Here is a 23,338-nt window from a genome sequence, read left to right as displayed (position 1 = left end):
TGCGCTTTCCAACCCATCGTGATGGCTGACCCGGACCGTCCAACTCGGCTACGTGATTCAGTTTTCCAGGCACCCGCCCAGGTTCAGCGGTGTCTGCTTCACCTCGGTGAAGGGCGAAAATGCCACTACCTTGCATGTGGAGATCACTACCCTTCTGCGCAAGGGTGCAATAGAGCCTGTCCCTCCACCTGAGATGAAGAAAGGGTTCTACAGCCCTTACTTCATCATACTGAAGAAAGGTGGGGGGTTGCGACCAATCCTGGACCTGTGAGTACCAAAATCGTTTCCCTGTATGGCGAACTGCATCTTCCTTGGGCAGAGGCACCTCTGCCCCCGGTCGCCATGCTCCATAGAAACTCCTCCCCCTTCGGGTAGGACCTACCATGGGACCTCTCCACATGACATACTTCCGAAAAGACTCGGTAAGACCATGTGATGTATTCCACTTGAAGTACCCCCCCCCCCCCCCTTTTTGGGCGGTGTGTGGTCTCCGCGGTGTCTTCCCCTTGGGAGGGACACCCCCTGATGCAGACATTTATGGCTCCCAGTCAGTTAACAAATTCCACTCTTTTTGGGGAGAAAAGGGAGGTAAAAGAGGCCTCGGCTGGGCTAGCCTGTCCCTATAGTTGGGCAGTCGACTTGTTCCTGATGGACTGTTCGATGCTCATAAGAGCGTTGGGGGAGGTTACGTGATGGCCTGGTGCACTGGCTACGAGGCACACAGCAGTCTGCCCGTCACACACCGCCAGTTCACGTAACACAGTTCAGCTAGTTGTAGTGTTTTGTATAGGGACCCCTAGTGTCACTACATCGACACGACGTCGAGTGAGTGACGGATAGGGAACATCCTGGTTACTTTCGTAACCTCCTTCCCTGATGGAGGGAACGAGACATTGTGTCCCTCTTGCCACAACACTGAACTACCTGCTGAAATGGCCGGGACCTGGTCTTGGCTCCTCAGCACAAAACCTGAATGAGTGGTTGCATACCAGCTCCTTTTATACCTGTATGTCTGGGGGAGTGGCATGCAAATTCCACTCGCCAATTCTCATTGGTCTTTTTTTTTAAAAAAAAACAGAGGTGTTTGGGGCTCCCAAGAGTGACCCCTAGTGTCACTACATCGACACAAAGTCTCGTTCCCTTCATCAGGGAACGGAGGTTACGAAAGTAACCAGGACGTTTTTTGAGGATAGAGTTAAAATAGACAAATTGTTACAAGTATAAATATTTGATATGAAGTATATGTATACATGCCATAAAATGAATGGATATGCTGTAATTAAAAAATCTTCTGCCATTTTCCTGTGAAATTTTTAAAAATAAATGGGATTCAATTTACATCAAGCTTTATTGGCAAGATAAACTTAAGTGTACATTTCCAATGCATTATTAGACACTACACATACTGTACAGATAGAAAACAAATTGAATGCTGAAGTTAAATTTGCTGAACTTTAAAATCTCAAAACTATTATTTTCTCTGGGTGCCATTCAGTCTCTATGGCGCATACTCCGGGTATCGGAGTTTCGCTTTTGACACATGTTCAGATGACAGTGAGTGAGCGTTTTTGGATCATGCGAAGATATACTATATTGTATCTCTCCCACACCTGGCTCACCACTTGCGGGTTTAAGTGTCCATTCTCCGAACAGTAAATCCGCTCCTGTGTTTATTATGCCTGGGACATGAGTTGTGTGTAATGAATAAGCATGCACTGCTCCACAAAATTGGTTTCTGTGCTAGGATTTGCAGTCGAGTCGAGCGTGTACCTCCTGGGAATCTATATATGTCAATTTTAGCCACAGGAGGTGGGAAAAACATTAGTAAAGTTTCAGGAGGTGGAAAACAAAAAAACAAAACAGGTACTGCATTAATTGTGTAAATTATTTTTATGCGTTGAACAGTGAACTATTAAATCACATAAATTAATGCTTAAAATTTCCCTGCCATAGTAAAAATTGCCAAAATTTTCATTTTTCCATCCTGTCTATCCGAAATAACAGGTACTTTCAGATGTTGTATGAGAAAGTCTTGGCATTGTGCTGACGCTTACATCATTACTCTAGCAAACAATGTCGATATACCAGGTATTGACTGCAACGTCTGAACAAAAAAAATCAGGTTTATAGTTTGCAAAATGACAGCGCAAAAAGTCATTCGTAAAGATCGGATTTGAAATCCAAATCGGACAGTGTGAACAGCATACTTGGCCTTAAAAAGAAAAAAGCTCCATTGGGAGAGAACAATTCCATTTAGAGCCCAAATTAAATCCATTTCTGCATTTGATAGGTCAGGATACCAGGGGGGTAAAAGCGTTTGACTATAAATTGCAGCAAAGCTCTGCAGGCAACATGGTATTTGAAGATCAGAAGTCGAGCCGCACGGTTCAACAGCCCCACGAGTGTAGAGGTTAACTCACCTGCTTGTAAATCAGAGTAATTATCCCTCTTTAAAAACGAAACGGAAGGCCAAAGGGGGCACAGCGGCTGACTTGCTCTGTAATGTATAATTCACAGGATGGGATCATAAAGCAAGAGCCCACTGGGTTTGAGTGTGACCAGACAGACTCTGTCCAGTGCAGTTTGCTTGGCTGCGAGAAACGCAGTATTGTCACAGAAAACGAGTAGAATGTTTATACAAATTGAACATATTTCATTGCACAGCGGCAGCAGTACCATTTCAGACCATTCTGGAGCCCTAGGCGAGAGCCCTCTTGGCCCCCACCATGGGGGGGTGGTATAGCAGAGGCCTCCTCTTTGGCGTCCTCCCAGCAGGTGGTGCCCTAGGCGACCGCCTAGTTCGCCTATGCCTAGAAACAGCCCTGAGCAGCAGTATGACACAGTTTAATGCACATCGACTCTGATGGCTGTCAACCACAAGTGCAGTTAAAACACTAAGCAGCTCTAAACGGTGGATCAGTCAGAGTCGTGTGCACATGCCAACATGCATCCACAGAGATCAAGTTTTCTCGGCAGCACTTTGATACATAAAGCCTTCACAATCTGCTGTGATAGAAGAAGATCGCCCTGTAACATTCTCTTCAAGTCACCTGAGAAACGAGTGCCAAAATATCTGCTCTTCACAAGAATTCTCTTAGCCCCTCTCTTGCATATCTAATAAAATGTAAACAGCCCCACAAGACTAGATAAACTATAGATTAAACAAATGACAGCTTTCTGATATGATGCATTTGCCCCTTTTCTGTCCTTTATGATAGTTGTTTGTCAGATCCTGGTGAGATCATGCATAAAAGCCATGGAAGACTGCGACATAAACAGTAACATCAGACTGTATGATAAAAGGACTACGATTGACAACATTGATTGAGCGATCAAATATTTTAAAAGCTATCATCATTTTTAACTGAATGTCTCTGCATGTCATATTAAGCAATCAATGACTGCTGTCAGGGAGCAGATACAATATAAAGTATGACAGGCCATTAAAGGATAAAAATGCAAACAGGCACAACGCACAAACAACTACTGTCATTATGCATTCTGTATGCAACGTCGTGGTCTCGCAGGCCAAATGTGGCATCACGACAATAGAATCTCTGATGTTCTTACAGTACACGGTGACCAGTCTCATCTGACTGCGTTTTCATAGAAAAATTATTTCAGCAGCTCCAGGCTAAACCAAGTTATGCATAGTAATCAGAGCTGGAGAGGACCTAGTCAGGCCCTGGTGTCAGAAAAAAGTTCCTTGATGAATAATACAAAGCTTCAGAGAAGCAATAAACAGCACACAACAGGCCAATCAGAATATGCAGGCAAAGGCAAATCTAAATTTCACATGAAATGGGTGAACATACATGGCTTTGCTGTTGTAGTATTTTCAGCAAGCTACACATACTGTATTAGCGTACTTGAATATATCCATGAAATTAAAGAGTAAAAGTGAAATGGAGAGGAAACAAAAGGGAATGAAAGGAAAAAAGAAACAAAAGGAAAAGGTCAGGATTAGAATAGCAAAGAAAAACAAAGAGGAAAAGAAAGGAAATGAAAAGAAAAATGAAAAGGAACAGGAAAAGGGAAAGAAAAATGGAAAGGAAAATAGAAAGGAAAAAGAAAGAAAGGTAAGGTATGGAAAGGAAGACAATATAAAAATGTAAAGAGAAAAAAAAAGTAAAGCAATAGAATAAAAAAGAAATGGAAAGAAAAGAAGGTACATAAAAAGGAAAATTAAAAGAAACAGGAAAATTAAAAGGAACAGAAAAAAGAAAAAAGGAAAGGAAAAGGAAAAAGAAAGGAAAGGGAAGGGTAGGGAAAGGAGAGTGAAATGGAAAGGAAAGGAAACAAGGAAGAAAATGAAGGAAAATATAAAAGAAAACTGAAAAGAACAGAAAAGAGGAACAGAAGAAATAAAAGTAAATCAAAAGGAAAAGAAAAAAAGGACAAAGAATAGGGAAATGAACAGAATAAAGAGTAAAAGAGAGAAAAAGAAAGAAACTAAAAAAGGAAAATTAAAGTAAAGGAACTCTGATATTCACACGCTTGTTAAGCTGGGTCTGTGAGATTCTAATACCTGAGCTTACATTCAACTTACACACACAGATATGTTCTGCATGCTTCAAACCATATATTACCATTGCTGGCAGATTCCTCCATGAATTAATTATGATTATGCCTTATCAGCACTAAAAAGTGACAATGCACTTTTTAAGTCCTTGTGGTCACGTAGTGATTCGCCTCAGTCCAGGTGGCGGAGGATGAATCCCAGTTGCCTCCATGTCTGAGACCATCAACCCGCGCATCTTATCACGTGGCTTGTTGAGCGCGTTGCCACGGAGACATAGTGCATGTGGAGGCTTCACACCATCCACTGCGGCATCCACGTTCAACTCACCACACGCCCCACCGAGAACGAACCACATTATAGCAACCACGAGGAGGTTACCCCATGTGACTCTACCCTCCCTAGCAACCGGGCCAATTTGGTTGCTTAGGAGACCTGGCTGGAGTCACTCAGCATGCCCTGGGATTCGAACTAGTGGACTCCAGAAGTGGTAGCCAGCGTCTTTTACCACTGAGCTACCCAGGCCCCCCATAACAGCTCATTTTTAAAGGTTGCTGTTAGACAGCAAGTGCAGATACAGCATTGCATAAGAAGCAGTAGTGTAGTCTAGCACATACGAAAACATATGCTGTATGCCCACCTATGTTTCTAAGGGTTTTGCATATGCTCACCTAAAATCAGTGATGATGCGTATGGCTGCCAGAACAACGAGTAGGCTTTTGACCCCTAACTTTTCAATCTACTGAAAAAGTGATGCCACAGCACCGTTGAGTGAGTTTCTTATTTTCAGTGTTGGGTGTAATTGGATAAAAAGTAATTAGTTACTGTAATCTAATTACTTTTAGGCAATAAAAGTAGTGTAAATTCCTTTTAAGTACATTACTTGGGTCACAAATATTTCTAAAAACATATTATTTATGTGTAATAAAATTAAGATGTGAATTCATGTTCATTTGTACGTCTGTTTGCATTTCTGTGACAGCTGAAGGGTGTGCGACAATAAACGGAGAAAAGAGACATTATTTTGAATTTGTTGAACGGATTTTTTTTTTGCAAGTGTTGTAGAAAGCAACTTAAAAGTAAAGTAATTAGTAATGTGATTACTTTCCAATGAAGTAATCTGATTACAATTTGAGAGAAGTAGTGAGTAATTTGTAGTAGATTACTTTTTTTTTGTAATTTCCCCAACACTGCTTATTTTAAAAAGTGTACAGAGATTCTCTCTAAACACACACAGAGCAATGGGAGGTGGGAGAGCTGAACTGAAGGCATGAGCAAGATAGACAGTCCGACTCATCTGAGCAACCAATCAGAACATTAGTTTCAGCAGAGATAGGATACCAATCATACTTTCCCTTTCAGTAAGGGGTGGGACATTTCTAGCGATAATGTTGATGCACCAGCATCATCATAATTTGTGCTGTAAATTTACTTTGCTGCTAAATGTGAACATATTTATGCATTTAAATACAACTTAAGCAATTAAAGTTTGTGAAGATACTAACTGCACATATGCTAGTCAGTATGATAGTCATGATCCTCACAAATGCTGGCCAAGTTATCGTTGTTGTCCGATGTGGGGGGTTCATTTAAGTGGAATATTCTTTGGTCCAAAGTACACTTAGTAAGACTAACCTTCTTTTAAGAAGGAAGAAATTATTGAGTTGTTTACTTTAAAAAACTTGGATTAACCAAGAGTACATTTACATTTATGCATTTGGCAGACGCTTTTATCCAAAGCGACTTACAGTGCAATTATTACAGAGACAATCCCCCTGGAGCAACCTGGAGTTAAGTGCCTTCTCAAGGACACAATGGCGATAGCTGTGGGGATTGAACCAGCAACCTTCTGAATACCAGTTATGTGCTTTAGCCCACTACGCCACACCATTCCAAAGTAACTTGCTGCTTCTAATTATTTCAATTCTGAATGTAATGCAAGCAATAACATACGGATATCTTCCATCTCAATGGAAAGAAAGGCCATAAAGTCCTCAGAAAATTAAATGCTAATTACGTTCTCTGCCAGCTGACACTGCTGTTTAGAGAGATTGCTTTTCTTTATGGATTATGGCATTTTGTTGGTTATGGATGATGAAAAGCAACCCTTTTTTCCATTTACGAACAACAGAATTGTGCGAAAAGCTCTCACAAATAAAAGCTGATAAGCATGCTGGTATCACATAATTCAGCACAGAAAAGCTGAAGCAATAACCTGTTTCAAAGGCTGTGCGCTTTTGTGCCAGTGAAAGGGCATATTTTCATCTAATTTCATGCCCTGCATGCATTTGTCTTGAAGAGCCGTTGCAACTAAATTTAAAGTAACATTTTTCAAACTCATCAAATACTTGAATTTAATTACTGTTGCTCTATGAATATGAACGTGTATTAAAAATCAAAGTTTATAGGCTGTGTTTTTGTAAATAATAAACTGATATATATTTAGGAGAAAGGGCCATCCATATACCCACTTCCTCTGGTCTTTTAGAATCTCACATACTAAATATACATGCTTTTTCATTGTTTACAAATTCGCATACTATGCACTAAAAGTATGTACTTTTCTGGCGATGGGAATGATATCTTTTGAAATATAATATCTAAACACATTATGAGTACAAAGGTCTTCAGGTGATCTTATGGGTTTAGGTAACTCACGCAGGCACAGTGGAAGCTCTCCGCTCCAGGAGCCGTTGGCAACACAGGTGAGGACAGCAGGGAAGGACAGGTCGTATCCTGTCAGACAGCGGTAACTCACACTGGTGCCCCACTCGAACACAGAACCCTCCACCTCACCGTTGTAGATACTGGGTGGAGGAGCGCAGGTCACCGCTGAAAGGGCAAGAGACGTAGAGGGATTAGTAAAACGGATGTTTATATCCTGACATAACCAAGTATGGCATTTGTAGGAAGCCATAGTAACCACTGTCTTTTAGTAAAATGATAAAATACATTATTTTACAACAGTAACCATAGTTTAACTATGGTATTTTTAGTAAAACCATACAACCACTTTTACAAAATTTTAACCATAGTTTTACTATAGTAAACATATTAATATTTTTAACTGTGTTATTCACAGTAAAACCACAAAATTTGTAGTTTGTAGTAAACTATAGCAACTACAAAATTAACAATGGTTTAACTACTGAACAGCAACCATGGTCAACTTTCCTGTATCTGTGATTACTATGGTTTACTATAAATATCATAGTTAAACTGTTGTTATTATATTGTGAAATCATGGTTAATTTTGTAGTTACTATGGTTTTACTACTGATACCATTGTTAAACTATGGTTACTGTAATAAAACAATGGTCAAATTTGTGGTTACTATGATTTACTACAAATACCATCATTAAATTATGGTGACTTTACAGGGCTGGACTGGGACTAACAATTGGTCACGGTAAAATCCAGCCCATCCGATCCACACGTTCCACAGTGGGGACTACAAAACAGTTTAAGTTCTACAGATGGTGGCACAAGATCTGGTGGGTTTTTAAAAATTAAAGGACAGAAACCAATACTAATAGTGTTATCATTATTGAATCACAAATGCAGTTAAAAATATTAATATTGCATCTTTTTGTCACATAGAAATGCACATTTGACAGCTAAGTGTTGATTTTGAGTTGGGCAGCAGATGTGAATTTATTGATATTAGCAACAGTAAATCTGCAAAAAGTTAAATAGCACCTAATTTATGTAGGGCTATGTTCAAATATTCTGACAGCACGACTCCATGACTGATATTCTTTTCCTTTCATTAGTCTCTTAATTATTAAATTAACTTTTTTAATTAAAACATAGGTTCATAGGTTCGTCCTTAAGGATTTTAAGCTCATTTGTTTCTTAATTGTTGATTTATTGCATTATACATTTTATAATGTATAATTATTCTGTACAACACTTTGGTCAGTGTAAGCTGTGTATAAATGTGCTATATAAATTAATTTTTTATATTAATTTTTATTAATTTAATCTTTTGTTAAATCTTTGCACAAAGTTTTCCAGTTTACCTCTTCGCTGCTGTCGATTATCGTGGCCGTTTGATAAGTTTTTTTCACTAGATTTAGCATGGAGCCTTTAAAGGAATATTCTAGGTACAATACAAGTTAAGCTCAATCGACAGCATTTGTGGCATAATATTGATTATGACAAATTTTGACTTGCCCCCCCTTTTCTTTCAAAAAAGCAAAAATCTGGGTTATAGTGAGGCACTTACAATGGAGGTCAATGGGGCCAATAAGTAAACATTAAAATACTGACTATAAAATATATATGAAAATGTATCAAATATAGCCATAAGACATGAAAAATATGTGTGTTAAGATAATTTTAGTTGATAAAATCACTTACTAACCATTTCTGTGTAAAGTGATAGCCAATTTTATAACTTCATTGCCATGAAGATATAATGTCAACAAACCCTAAAACCCTAAAATGACTGTAAAAATGATTTAAACAACTTTACAGCTCAAATAATACATGAATTTTAACAGAATAATTAATGTAAATGTGTTTATAAAACAGATAAGCTTCACATTTCTGCCTTTAAACCCTCCAGGAATTGTCCCCATTCACTTTCATTGTAAGTGACTCACTGTAACTTTGCTTTTTACTTTTTTTCTTTTTTAACAAAAAGGAGGGACAATTTGAAATAATTTTTGTGGTAATCAACATTATGCCACAAATGCTGCTGATTGAGCTTAACTTGTATTGAACCCGGAATATTCCTTTAAGATTCCCATAAAATGTGGGTGTATGATAGATAATTCTGTGTCGAATTCAAATGGGTTGCGGGACTCACTCCACACTGTTCAGCGTGGAGCAAGACTGCTTTGGAGAGAGCGATACCACTCGACCCACCACTCGTCCGACCAGCCCACTACTCAACCGGCCCACTATTTACTTATAACACCTGATATTATACATAATACGATGTCTTGTTTTGGCAAAATTAACAGGAGTCTGCCAGTGTCTGTGAGGTCAATCAAAAGATGTTTTAAATTGCAAATTGCAAATAAAAAAAAATTAAAAAAAAATCTGTGGGGAGCAGATGGAAAACATGTTGGCTGATATTTTGACAGAGTTGGAGAGCAATCGGCAGGGAGCAGCAGGGGTTTGGATGGCGTAGGAATAAATGATGAGATGTTTTGGAAAGAAAGTGCCCCAATAAAGTGCTAAAAATGCTTGATCAGTAAATCTCCCATTGTAAATACATGTAAATCAGTTATCGTATTGACAAACCTACGCAAGACAGAAATATTACAATCAAAGCTCACATATGTGTGCATTAATTCATCACTTTAAAAGCAGTGAGTGTTAATTAAAGGGATCATGCACACAAATATGTAACATTTATTCACCCTCATGTTATTCCAAACCCATGTGACTTTTTTCTTCTTCCGTTAAACACACAAAAAACCATTTGACAGCTTTGTGTGAGGAACAGACCAAAAGTCGTTATTTGCTGAAAATCTTCCCCCACCGTAACTCTCAAATATAATTTGTAGGGATGGGAATAATAAGGAATGTAAGGATTCCGTTCCAATTCCTCTTCACCATTCAGATTCAGATTCCTTAATGGTTTCATTGACAATTCTTTCGTCAAATATATTGAAATAAGAAATGCAATTTTTATTGCATTTACTGAACACATTCGTTTTTAGATTTCAAAAGAGTACATATAACAAATCAGAAAAACTCCCCCCCCCTTTTCTCCCCAGTTTGGAATGCCCAATTTCCAATGTGCTCTAATTCCTCGTGGTGGCGCAGTGACTCACCTCGATCCGGGTGGCGGAGGACGAATCTCAATTGTTACCGCTTCCGAGACAGTCAGCCCACACATTTTATCACATGGCTTTCTGAGGATGTTACTGTGGAGATCTAGTGCTTTTAGATCTTAGTGCTGCCTTCGACAAGATAGATCACGAAATTCTCTTGAATAGGCTGGAGAATTATGTTAGCATTAGTGGACTTGCATTAGCATGGTTTAGGTCCTATTTATCAGACCACTACCACTTTGTATATGTAAACAAGGAATTCTCAAATCAAACAAAAGTTAAGTATGGAGTGCTCATGCTCTCTGCTGCTGATGCCGAAAAACGAATTCATGCGTTCATGACCTCAAGACTAGATTATTGTAATGAATACTGGGAGGGTGTACTTCAAGTTCAATAAATAAACTTCAGTTGGTTCAAAATGCAGCTGCCAGAGTGCTGACTAGAAGCAAGAAATATGATCATATTAGCCCCATTCAATCGTCATTACATTGGCTACCTGTTAAATTTCGTATTAATTTTTAAATTCTGTTAACTATGTACAAACCTTTGAATGGTCTATCTCCACAGTAAGTGACCTTCTACCACACTATATTCCGTTACGTTCATTATGATCACAAAATTCTGGCTTGTCAATAATTCCAAGAATATCAAAATCCACAAAAGGTCCTTTTCATACTTGGCTCCTAAACTATGGAATAATCTCCCTAACACTGTTTGGGATGCAGACATACTCACTGAGTATAATTCTAGACTAAAGACTCATCTATTTAGCCAGGCATACACCTAATTTATCCTTCAACTCACAATTAGGCTGCTTTAGTTAGGTCTGCTGGAACCAGAAACATCCATCATGATCTATAACTCTGCATAAAATTGAATGGCATCTACGCTAATATACATTTTTTGTTTCCATGTCTCAACCTTGGGACTCATATCCTGAGGTTACTAGAGCCTGCCAGATCCAGCTCCGTTCCTGCTCGGTGTCAGACTCCACTGCTACGTGTCGCTGAAAGATGATGACAAACTACAGCCAGCCAGACATCACTTCAGTCTTTTGACTTCAGAGGATGAACCGATGCCAACTGTAAGACATGGGATATTTAATATGCCACTGCCTGAACCTTGGATTTAGGATGGACCCCACCGAACCTCACAGAAACGACCTGCAGGTTGAACTGCGATGCACCTCATTAATTTCTGCCTGCATCACCTTTGTCTATTGATGGACTACACTCTTGAAATGGAATACATAGACTATAACTGAATTTCCAACAAAAGCCTTCATCAGCCAACTAACAAAGGACAATCATCTATGTGAAGTTCTGCAGTTAATCCAAGATGAACTTCAAAAACAGTCAAAAGACAAATCTTTTCTTTAAAAAACAACAACAACAAAAACAAAAAAACAAACCAATGGACCTTAACACTTTCTTAATTTACAAATTTAAAACCATGACTTGCACTGCATATAACTAATATTGCCATTATATTCATGATGTTAGCCAGAGGGGAACTGGCCCCGCAAGTGAGCCTGGTTTCTCCCAAGGTTATTTTTCTCCATTAACCAACATCTTATTGAGTTTTGTGTTCCTTGCCACAGTCGCCTTCAACTTGCTCACAGAGATTCTAAATACAATTATTATTTAATATCTATACACAATTTACAATCATATTTAATCAAACTACACAATGACCACTCTAAGGCTTTATAGATATTACAGTTTTATTTTCGGTTAATGCATGATTTTCTGTAAAGCTGCTTTGAAATGATGTGTGTTGTGAAAAGCGCTATACAAATAAAAATGACTTGACCTAGTGCGTGTGAAGGCTCACGCTATTCACCGTGGCATCCTTGCACAACTCACCCCTCACCCCACAGAGAGTGAGAAACACCTTATAGCCACCACCAGGAAGGTAACCCACGTGACTCTACCCACCCTAGCAACCGAGCCAGTTGGTTGCTTTTGAAGCCTGGCTGGAGTCACTCATCACACTCTGGATTCGAACTCGCGATTCCAGGGGTGGTAGTCAGCATCTTTGCTTACTGAGCTACTCAGGTCACCAAATCAGAATACATAACTTCTTAATACACAATACACAATTCTTGCTAAATATATGTTTCCACAGACTTTTAAATGACTTCTCAAAGACATAAATGCAATCCAATAATTGGTCCTACAGTAACTACTGTTTATTTTAAATAGAAATTCTAAACAAAACAAAAAAAATATGCTTATACATATTTCATTCATTAATGTTTTTAATTACAATTTTGCTGCTTTTAGACCATATCTATTAGCTTTAAGGTCATCTATATGCTGGTATAATTTGAAATGTTGCAAAATTCATTTTCAGAAGAAATAAGCATTTAAAATCTGCAGTCTCTCTTCCAGCTAAAAAGACTTAGGAACATTTATGACATCACATAGAGGTTAAGAAACCTTATCCAATCAAATGCTTTCTAGAATAAGAACGCACCCTCCTTTCAACTGTTCAGCGCATCTGGCAGGGCACTTTGAAGGGAACAAAATCCATGCTGTAGGGTCATTCCAAAAAGATTTTCACAAGAAAAGTTGCTGGAGTTTATTTATATTTTTTGTGCAGCTGGGGGTTTCTTGTGATGTCTGGTGTGAACAGGTCTCTTGAGGTCATTCCACAGCACCTCTATTGGGTTAAGGTCTGTGCTTTGACCGTGCCTCTCCAAAAGGTGGATTTTATTTTTTTGAAGCCATTCTGTAGTGGATTTACTTCGATGTTTAGGGTCATTGTCCTGCTGCATCACCCAGCATCTACTGAGCTTCAGCTGGTGCACAGCAACCCTGACATTATCCTGTAGGATATGTATATTGGGAATTAATTTTTCACTCAATGATGGCAAGCGGTCCAGGCCCTGAAGCAGCAAAGCAGCCCCAAATCATGATGCTCCCTCCACCGTTCTTCACCGTTGAAATGATGTTTCCATGTTAGTATGCGGTGCCCTTTTTAGTGCTGCGTGTTCTTCCAAATCAATTCAACCTTAGTTTCATCAGTCCACAAAACATTTTCCCAGCAGCGTAGTGGAGTGTCAAGGTGGTCTATGGCAAACTTCAGGCATGCAGAAATATTTTTGTTGGAAAGCAGCGGCTTCCTTCGTGGTATCCTGCCATGGACACCATGCATGTTTAATGTTTTACGTATAGTAGACTCATGAACAGAGATGCTAACCAGTTCCAATGATTCCTTAAAGTCTTTAGCTGTCACTCTAAGGTTCTTTTTTTTTTTTTTTTACCTCATTGAGCATTCTGCGGTGTGCCCTTTGAGTCATCTTCGCTGGACGGCCACTTTTAGGGAGAGTAGCCACAGCACTAAGTCATCTCCATTTATAGACAATTTGTCTAACTGTAAACAGATGAATATCTAAGCTCTTCGAGATAACTTTGTAATCCTTTCCAGCTCTATGCAAAACAACAGTTCTTGATCGTAGGTTTTCTGAGATCTTTTTTTTGCAAGGCATGCTCCACGTCAGCAGATGCTTCTTGTAAATAGCAAACTCAAAATGTTTGAGTGCTTTTTATAAGTCAAATTAGCTCTAACCCACACCTCCAATCTCATTGCATTAATTGGATGACAGGTTTGCCAACTCCTGACTCTAATTAGCTTTTGTTGACATCATTCACCTAGGGGTTCACATACTTTTTCCAACCTACACATTGGTATGGTATTAGTTAAAACAGATTGTGTTTGCCCATTATTTTATCTTAGATGAAGATCAAACCAGATTTTAAGACAAATGTATACACAAATGCAGGTAATTACATCTACAGAAGTAAGAAAGTCATACAGTTTTGGAATGACATTAGGGCGAACAAATGATGACAGAATTTTAATTTTTGGATGAACTATCCCTTTCAGCCTTGCACTTCATATAACTCTATTCAGTTCAAAAATAAGTCTTTCAAGGATCCTCCCTGATGTCGAGGTGTCGGAAAGCTCTCGTGAGCCGCACATAACTTTGGAGATTAAGTGTGAAGGGAGGACAGAATATCCCTCCACAGAACAGTGCACTGGCCTAAAGCCTGAGACTTACACCGCTGATGCTTCAGTAAATATCAGGCACTGGGAGTGAGCTGGAAGATGACTCCAGACTCCAGTGGCAGGGCCAAAGAATTTGCCGAGCTGTCCGAACCAATCAAAGTCAAAAGCAATGGGATCAGGCAAGCATGGCTGCTTTTTACTGGAAGTTTAACACAGAAGTTTTCAAAGTTTTTGATGCAAAGGACACCCCAATATGTGATGACCCCCTTGCGAGGGCACACCCTTCCTAAAATACAAAGGTGGCTATATATTGTTACGTATAACAGACTAGGGCATTCAATTTAATGTGTTAAATCAGAGTTTTTTATTTTTTTATTTATAAATTAAAAAAAAAATAATGAAAAAATGCAATTGTTCATGTCACCATAATAAGAAATTTTCCTACCGACGAAAGTGCCACCTCTATGTTTTTGTGAGTCTCTACCTCGAAAAGTTTGATGAACTCGATTGTAATATGGATCACTGTGGACTGTAGGCCAGCGAGAGGCTTATATTTAATGATGTGAAAATAAACAAACAATATATTGACTTCTTAAGCCACTTTTTGTATTTTCTAATCACTCATCTGCAACAATAATATCATGTCTATTAATTATCTGAATTATTATATTTATTATATATTATATTTGTAATTATTTTTTATAATTATTTATTGAAGTATCTTTTTTGGGGGGCCTTTTTCAGCAAATATTGATATATGAAATGAATTGTGATTCATTTGATTAACAAAACGGCATATTATATAATGATATTTAAGTCAATTAAACATTTTAATCGATTGACAGCCTTGATAAAGACCCATTTATACATTGTGAGGAGGGAAAAGTGAGCATATGCAGCTGTTTGTTTGTGTATGCACTGCAGATGTATGTGTATGCAGGTGTTTATGTGTGTTTTTGTGTATGTTCTTTCCATGACTGTTGAAAAAAAATGTTGCCATTTAGTAACAGTAAAGAGAGTTCAGGCAACTTTACATCCGAGGGGTTGTTTTTCATTAAAACTAACAAATTAGTTATATGAAGGCAACATTAAAACGGACTTGGAAACTTTTCACCAGGCCTTCATCATTTATTTTTGGTACTTTTCAAATGTCTTTTATGTATAGATTTAATTGTCTAACCGTTGTCGCAGACCCAGATTAAACTGTGTAACAACGTTTTTATTTTTTCGGTTCCTGGGTAGTAAGTGTTATAGAAATGGCTTTATAATGATTTTGCATTAGAGTCTAAGCAGGTTTTCACTGAACAATTTTGCTCCCTTGTTCTTAGAATTTTAATGGGTGCTATTTTTATGCTTGCAATACAGATTTGTTGAGCAAACAAGAAGGTTTTCTGTGAAAAAAAAGAAATTTAATGAGGCAGATCCTGGATATTTTTGTTCATATCCATTAATAGCAAATGCTGGAATGAGGATGATTCCAGGCACAAACTGTCAGTAGAGTTTTAGTGCTAATGAGAACAGCCGGGAAGAATAGTTTCCTCTGAGTGGTTTGTAAATGGATGTGGGCATGCGGGAGAGAAAATCTAATACTTGACAAATTAGACAAATGAAAAGGAGTGTGTTCAGTGCGAATGGCAGAAATTATAATTACTGCCTGACAGAATCTGAACACTTTTATCTGAATCTGAACTGTGATATTTGTGGAAAACCTGTGGCATTCTTTGGAATGCACTTAAAGGAAATGTTCGCCCAAAAGTGATGTAATTATTTACTCACCCTCATGCTTTCCCAAACATGTATGGTGTTATATTTTACACATTTTTGAAGAATCTTCATGCTGCTCGGTTTTCATAAAACAGTTCATAGTGGCAGGTGTCAAGCTCCAAAAAAAGACAAAAAAGCACCATAAAATCACCACGAAAGAAGTTCACACAACACTTCTGAAGTCTTCTGAAGCCATATTATAGCTTTGTGTGCGGAAGAGACAGAAATTTAAAGCTGAAGTATGTCATTTCTGTGCCACTAGCACCACCAAACGGAATTACAAAAATAAACTTCAAAACAGCTTTCTGAATACACCCCCCATCTGCAGTTGGTCAAACAAAGTGATAGTCCTGCCCCCCAACTCACGCAATTGGCTGAGTAACATTGTTGGGACGGGTCTAAGCGGGTCGCTCAAAACAAACAGAGCAATTTTCATGCTGCCACAGAAAGACAGTGTTTACAGTTTTCAAGAGAATTTTGTTAGCCTGATCGCATGAAAATTACGTGACTGTGGCAACATTTTTGCAAAATTATATTATGTGGTTTCTTACACATATCGCAGCAGTTCCTATGTGAAATGGCCACTGTTTGGCACTAAAGGCGAGTTACATTTTCTCCAAAACAGAAGAGGTTTTTAAGGGTTATGTCCTATCGAGTTTGAACAAAAACTGACATCCCTACCCTAAACCTTAAACCTAACCGATAGTGTCATAAAAAGCAAATGTGAGATGAAAAACACAATTGCTGTTGCAACTACGTCATTTTCTGGTGCTTCTGTGACACCCTTGGCTCACGTGTCAACAGTGCTGGGTACATTACTTCTGAATTATAATCTAGTACTGATAACAAATTACATGGCTAAAATTGTAGTCAGTAACGTAATCTCCTGGGATACATTTTTTAATGTAATCTAATCTGATTGCTTTTGGATTACTTCAGACCTAATTCTTATTTATTTTATATCACATGCATTTGAGTAGGACATGCTTTTTTGACATAATGTTGCTTAAATGTAAAGTAAAAAAACGTACTTAATGGATCAAAATATGAGAATTAAATCATGATGAATCGTCCTAGACTCGGAGTCGACTCTAATACAGGAATCGATTATTTTATTTGACTCCGTAACTTTACGAACAGGATGTTGTGATTGGCTCAAATCAGTGAATTAGCATTTTTAAAAACCTATCACATCCTCTACAATGGTGGGACATTCATTCATCATGTGTGTTTGAGTGATGTGCGCGCGTGCAAAAGAGAGACAAGATGTGTGACAGATTTGAAAACTTTCGGTACTTTATGTAGTATATTACGTCAATGCATGGGGCCGTGGTTGGAGAAGTGGATTCTTCCAATTTGTCTAGTTTCTATTTGAAAATTAAACTAATTATTTCCGACCTAGTCTGTTTCTATTTATTTTCCCTCTTAAAAATGGATATGAGCAGCAATAGGGAATGACATTGTTACCGGTCATTTTAAGGTAAAGTTCCGCAGTGTCTTTTTTTTTTTTTAGTTTAGAGTCTCAAAACTCATGTCTTCATGTCATACATTTTAAAAACACTTAAGAGAAAATAAAAACTACATTTAGCGTGCGATAAAGACTGCAATCTTCACAAGCCATCGCCTGAACATATAGAATAGGAAATACTCAAAATCACTGGCTTATGATGTACATCCTTGCGTCATTACGTCATGTCCGTAAACATAAGAAAGTAGAGCCGACTGTCTCGTTCCCAATTAAACAGTAATGCACTGTTTTTGTTTGTGAGCAGCTGTTAAAAAGAAGAAAGAAACTACAGTTCAGTCAGTCACACTCACACAGTTTCGGACAGCATCGCTGCAGTCTGGATAGATTTTTATCTGTTATCCATTTGGCGAAGTTGTTTACCTGCTATAATTTTAGGATATGTTGTCTGGTAGGATTGTTGACGTTAATATTGCTTGTCATGCTTGTGTGAATCAAACATTACTCGTGTGTTAACCGACCGTGATGTATCTACGTTGTCGGGGGAAGTTACTGTGACATGTTTACTAATATTTATGACTTCTGAAATTAACTTCTTGTAACTGTTATATTGCATTTTTAAGCATATTATTTTCATGTTTAATAAAGTATATTTTATCCCCATCATTATTGAATACTTGAAAAAAATGTATGATTTGTTTTTATGTTTTTAGTTTACGGTGTTTTTGTGAGTATTGCATAGACATACTATTGTAATATTACGGTTCACCCGCATTATCGACTGAGGCTGTACAATATAATATACAAATAATAAGTGTCAGAAAAGTGCTATAAGTGTAAAATTCATTCATTCAGAATATGTGAATACTAGTATTGTTTATCATCATCAAAGCAAATAATATTTCAGTTATAAATGTTTAATCGTATAACATTATATCAATGTGAAAATAGCATGTTATGACTCTGGCTCTGAACATCTCCAGTCATGATCTCATACAGGCAAAGCTCAGATCATGGGATTCATCCGCCAGAAGGGCAGTGCAGAAACACGATTCACATAAAGTGTTCATCCGCAAATTGCTTGCAATTTTAAGTTTCGACCACAGATGATGCTAGAGAGCACAAAGTTACATAGTGCAGCTTTAAACCCACTACTATTTAATCCGTCGAGGTCGAGACTGTCAAGTTTAATAAGCTGCCGTTTTAAAATTTTCACCACATTCCATAAAAAAGCATTTTCACATACCATACTGTACATTACATTAAAAACAATGATCCAAATTTATTATTTTCTTATTTGATTATGTCTCCATACTATGCTTATTGATAATAATTGAAGTGAATCGAGCAATAATATATGAGTGATTTGTTTTTCCATCAGCATGGAAGCCATGTAGAGTCAGCTTCTCCCGTCTCACTAACAGTTAGGGTTATGATTTGGGTAGGAGAAACTGACCAGGAGTTACAGAACTTCAACTTTATCACGGAGCAGCAATCGGACGCAGTAAGCAGTGGATTGAGCGAGCTATAAATGAGTGAAAATTTATGATTTCTATAATTCCATTGATTTTTCCATTCATGCCTGACAAGCAATTTTGGTGGGTGAAAATATGTCACTTGGGAAAGCACTGCCCACTAATCGCCACTACTGGTGACGGCCCTGAATTTTGACACAATCCTGATTAAAAATAAATGGAGTCAAGGTGTCGATTCCATCGACTCCAACGGCTGGAGTTGACTCCCATAAGGTTTTATGTGTTTTCCTTCCTATTAGTCTTTGCTAATATTTTTAGTGACATAAAAAAGGCACATAAAATGTCCTTACTTCAAATATTTTGCCATTACAAATGCCATCAATGTGTGGTAACAGATCAGACCAGTTATATTTGTGAATCAATGTCACCAAAAAAAGTTGTTGCAAAAGCACATACGTACATGTACATTTTTGTACAAGTATGAGTACAAAACGAAATTGCAAAACTAAATTAAACTAAACTTTACAGCACACTAATGCAATGGGTTCTGCATTTGTGTGTGATTACTGTTCCATCTTCAGTGTAATTATGGCTCGTGGCTAGATTCAGGTCTGTATGTGCAATTCCACCACCCCCCTCCATTAAAAAAATTGAAGACTTATCAAATGTACATCAGTTGTGGGCTACTTTAAAATTAAAATTTGTAAATATTTTTAAAAGAAGAAGAATTACAGGGATTAATAAATTATGAACAATTTACTGCCTTTGCCTGTTTAATATGTACAGTAGTCATGTAATCCATAAAAAGGTAACTGTCTGGTTATGAGTATTTTAAAATGTAATTTAATCTAATTAGTACTTGATTTTTGTAATTGGATAACATAGTCCTTATAATATAAAATCCGTTATGACCCAGCACTGTGTGTCCACTTGCGTGCTCTTCAGGACTCGTACCCTGATCCTTTGCGTCGCAAGTGCAACATTCTATCAGTTGAGCTTCTGCACAATTTGATCGCACTCAGCACTCAACAAGCTTGTAAATGTGGTTAGCTATGTAATGCAAACATTAAAATGTATCACCTTACAAGTCATGCACTATAGTAAAAGTGTTTCAATATCACAAGATAGCATTGTGTCAGGAATAGTGTGAAAAGTAAGTGTTTATGAACTGATAATCTGCCATTTTACTCATGATTTGTGTGGAAGAGAATAAAAGTCATTGTTGTTGTAGCACCTCTAGTGTTCATTTAACCAGGAAACTGCTGCAATATGTACAAAAGGCCACATAAAAATATTTTGCACAAATATAGCTATAGAAACATGATTCTATGAAACTAGGTTGAATTTTGTGAATAACAGGCATTTAAATTTGGCTGAGTATCTGAGGGTGCAGATATATGTGTGGCCTTGGTTATCACCTATTTGGATCTCCACAGTAATCGAAGGATACAGAAGTCATCCACCATATCTACGAGAGGGCGTTCCGAGGAGACTAAGCCGAGAGCGGTCATCAAATATTTATGAATCTCCTTTCTCTTGGCTCTTTTCTGACGTGTGAAAAACTTCGAGGTTAACCCTTTTTCTTTGATGCCTTTCTTGAGAAATAACTTCCCTTTTTCGAACCAAGATGTTTTGGAAACTACAGCACAACATCCAATTGTTCGTTGGTACCACAAATTTTGGAAAAAGAAAGAATGTCTCTGTACCTTGACAAGTTGGTAATGTACTGCTCCAGGTGCTGTTGAGAGTGCAGGTGCGGGTAACAACGCTCCCGTTTTCCATCACGTAACCAGGTTGGCAGGAGTATGTCACGTTCTGGCCGATGGTAAAATCCTCCCCGAATCTCAGCCCGTTGGCAGGTACTCCTGGATCTCCACAGCTAATCACTATTAGAGGAGCAGAATAAGAACTGCATGTAATTGTACTGCTCTCCAAGAAAAAAAAAATCATGAAAGAACATAGATTTAGCCTTTAATTATACAATTATTTATACAAATAGGGGTTTACTTTACCTTTACTTACTTTTCAGCAAATAAATTGAAACATGAACTGTAAAACACACACATTGGTAACACTTTATAATAAGGTTGTATTTGTTAGCATTAGTAAATACATTAGGTATCATTACACTAACAATGAAGAATGCATTTTAACAGCATTTTTTACTCTTGGTTAATTTATGAATATTTTCAATATATTAATAATGAAAGAAAATTGTCATTATTAAGTCGTTATAATGCATTAATGATAACATACAACAATTTAAACAATTTATTAGTATATGATAAAAATGAACATTAGCCAAAATTAATAAGTGCTGTAAAAGTATTGCTCATTGTTGGTTTATGTTAACTAATGTAGCTAACTCATGTTAACAAATACAATGTTTTGAAGAAATATTTTCAATTTTATAATGATATAGATTACGATACATTCTGAGACTCTAAGCCTAAACTGAAGAAAAAAAGTACATTTTTTCTTATTTTTCTTATTTGACATTATATATCTCTGGATGTAAATAAGGTATATCTGGTTGTTTTGTTCCCAATAATGTCAACTGTATCTGTGAAAAAATCTGTGTTGGTACAACAAAGCAATCAAAAGTTATAGCATTACAAAAATAATTTATTCTTTTGTCCAAAAACGTATCCTTGTGTCCAAAAGCCTCTCCGAACAAATAAAACATAATAATTGTACATAAGAACTAAATGCACATGCAAACACAACAATGACTAAAGGTTTGCATAGCATGGAGACATGATTTTAGTAATGAGATTTCACAGAATGAGTGCCTTTTGACTCAATGAGTCTGCATCATTGAGCTTGTGTCATTTACATGGCACCATCTCCTGGTGCCCATATGTAACACTGTGCTATGTGTGGATTATTTTATGTTCCGTTAGCTTTTCGTGAAGTTGTAAGTGAAAACGTGGCATATAAGCAACACTAACATAATCATCAAAGACATATACTTAGCTATTACTCTTTTATTACTTTTTGTCTGTGAGTAAAACAAATAGGATGGTTTTATTTTACTCATTGAGAGCTTTCCAACAGCATATGACACATGGCTATTTGATCAGTTTGATGTTTTTACTGATTGTAATTGCACAGGGTCTGTACATGTAGGCTAAATGGGGGAAATGCATATTTGCGTAGTCCCAGGGACCAGCTGTGTGCCAGCGCGTCTATACCGAGGGGTGCCTCGGTCAGGGCGTACCAAAGCGGGCAGTGGGATGATTCCCGGGAAGCAAACAGGTCTACCTCTGCTCGACCGAATCGATTCCAAATCAGCTGGACCACCTGGGGGTGGAGTCTCCACTCTCCCCTGAGTGTAACCTGTCATGACAGCATGTCCGCTGTGGTGTTGAGGTCGCCCGGGATGTAAGTGGCTTGTAGCGACTTGAGGCGCTGCTGACTCCAGAGAAGGAGACGGCAAGCGAGTTGTGACATGCAACGGGAGTGTAGACCGCCTTGACGGTTGATGTACGCTACCGTTGCCGTGTTATCCATCCGGACCAACACGTGCTTGCCCTGGATCAACGGCCAGAACCTCCACAGGGCGAGCAGTACTGCCAACAACTCGAGGCAGTTTATGTTCCAACGCAGCCGCGGGCCAGTCCAGGAGCCGGCGGCTGTGTGCCCGTTGCATACGGTGCCCCAGCCCGTCTTGGAGGCATCCGTCGTAACCACGACGCACCTGGAGACCTGCTCTAGGGGAACCTCTGCCCATAGAAATGCACGGTCGGTCCAAGGGCTGAAGAGACGGCGACAGATCGGCAAGATGACCACGCAATGTGTCCCATGGCGCCATGCCCATCTTGGGACATGAGTCTGAAGCCAGTGCTGAAGCGGTCTCATATGCATCAACCCGAGCGGTATGGCCACTGCTGAGGATGACATATGCCCCAGGAGCCTCTGAAAAAGTTTCAGTGAAACCGCTGTCTTCTGTCTGAACACCTTCAGACAGTTCAGCACCGATTGTGCATGCTCGTTCTTGAGGCGCGCCGTCATCGAGACCAACTCCAAGCCGAGAAAAGAGATACTCTGAACTGGGGAGAGCTTGCTCTTTTCCCAGTTGACCCGAAGCCCCAGTCGGCTGAGGTGCGAGAGCACCAGGTCCCTGTGCACACAAAACACATCCTAAGAGTGAGCTAGGCTTAGCCAGTCTTCGAGATAATTGAAGATGGGTACGCCCACTTCCCTTAGCAGGGCAAGGGCTGCCTCTGCGACCTTCATGAAGACGTGAAGGGACAAGGACAGACCGAAGGGGAGGACCTTGTACTGGTACGCCTGGCCCTCTAAAGCAAA

General features: G+C 38.5%; 1 protein-coding gene across 1 annotated transcript in view; it reads right to left on the bottom strand.

The window, feature by feature from the left end:
- Positions 1–23,338, bottom strand: part of csmd3a (CUB and Sushi multiple domains 3a) — a 437,506-nt gene that overhangs the window by 35,823 nt on the left and 378,345 nt on the right. Inside the window, exons 60-61 of the mRNA XM_051721095.1 lie at positions 20,734–20,913; positions 7,178–7,351 (exon numbers count right to left, since the gene is read on the bottom strand). Coding sequence (XP_051577055.1) covers positions 7,178–7,351; positions 20,734–20,913 — 354 coding nt within the window. The remainder of the gene's footprint in view (positions 1–7,177; positions 7,352–20,733; positions 20,914–23,338) is intronic.

The sequence above is a fragment of the Myxocyprinus asiaticus genome, chromosome 16, assembly GCF_019703515.2.
Source record: "Myxocyprinus asiaticus isolate MX2 ecotype Aquarium Trade chromosome 16, UBuf_Myxa_2, whole genome shotgun sequence".
Taxonomy (NCBI): Eukaryota; Metazoa; Chordata; class Actinopteri; order Cypriniformes; family Catostomidae; genus Myxocyprinus; species Myxocyprinus asiaticus.
Note: the sequence above shows the minus strand (reverse complement) of the source record. Positions and strands in the feature narration are given on the sequence as shown.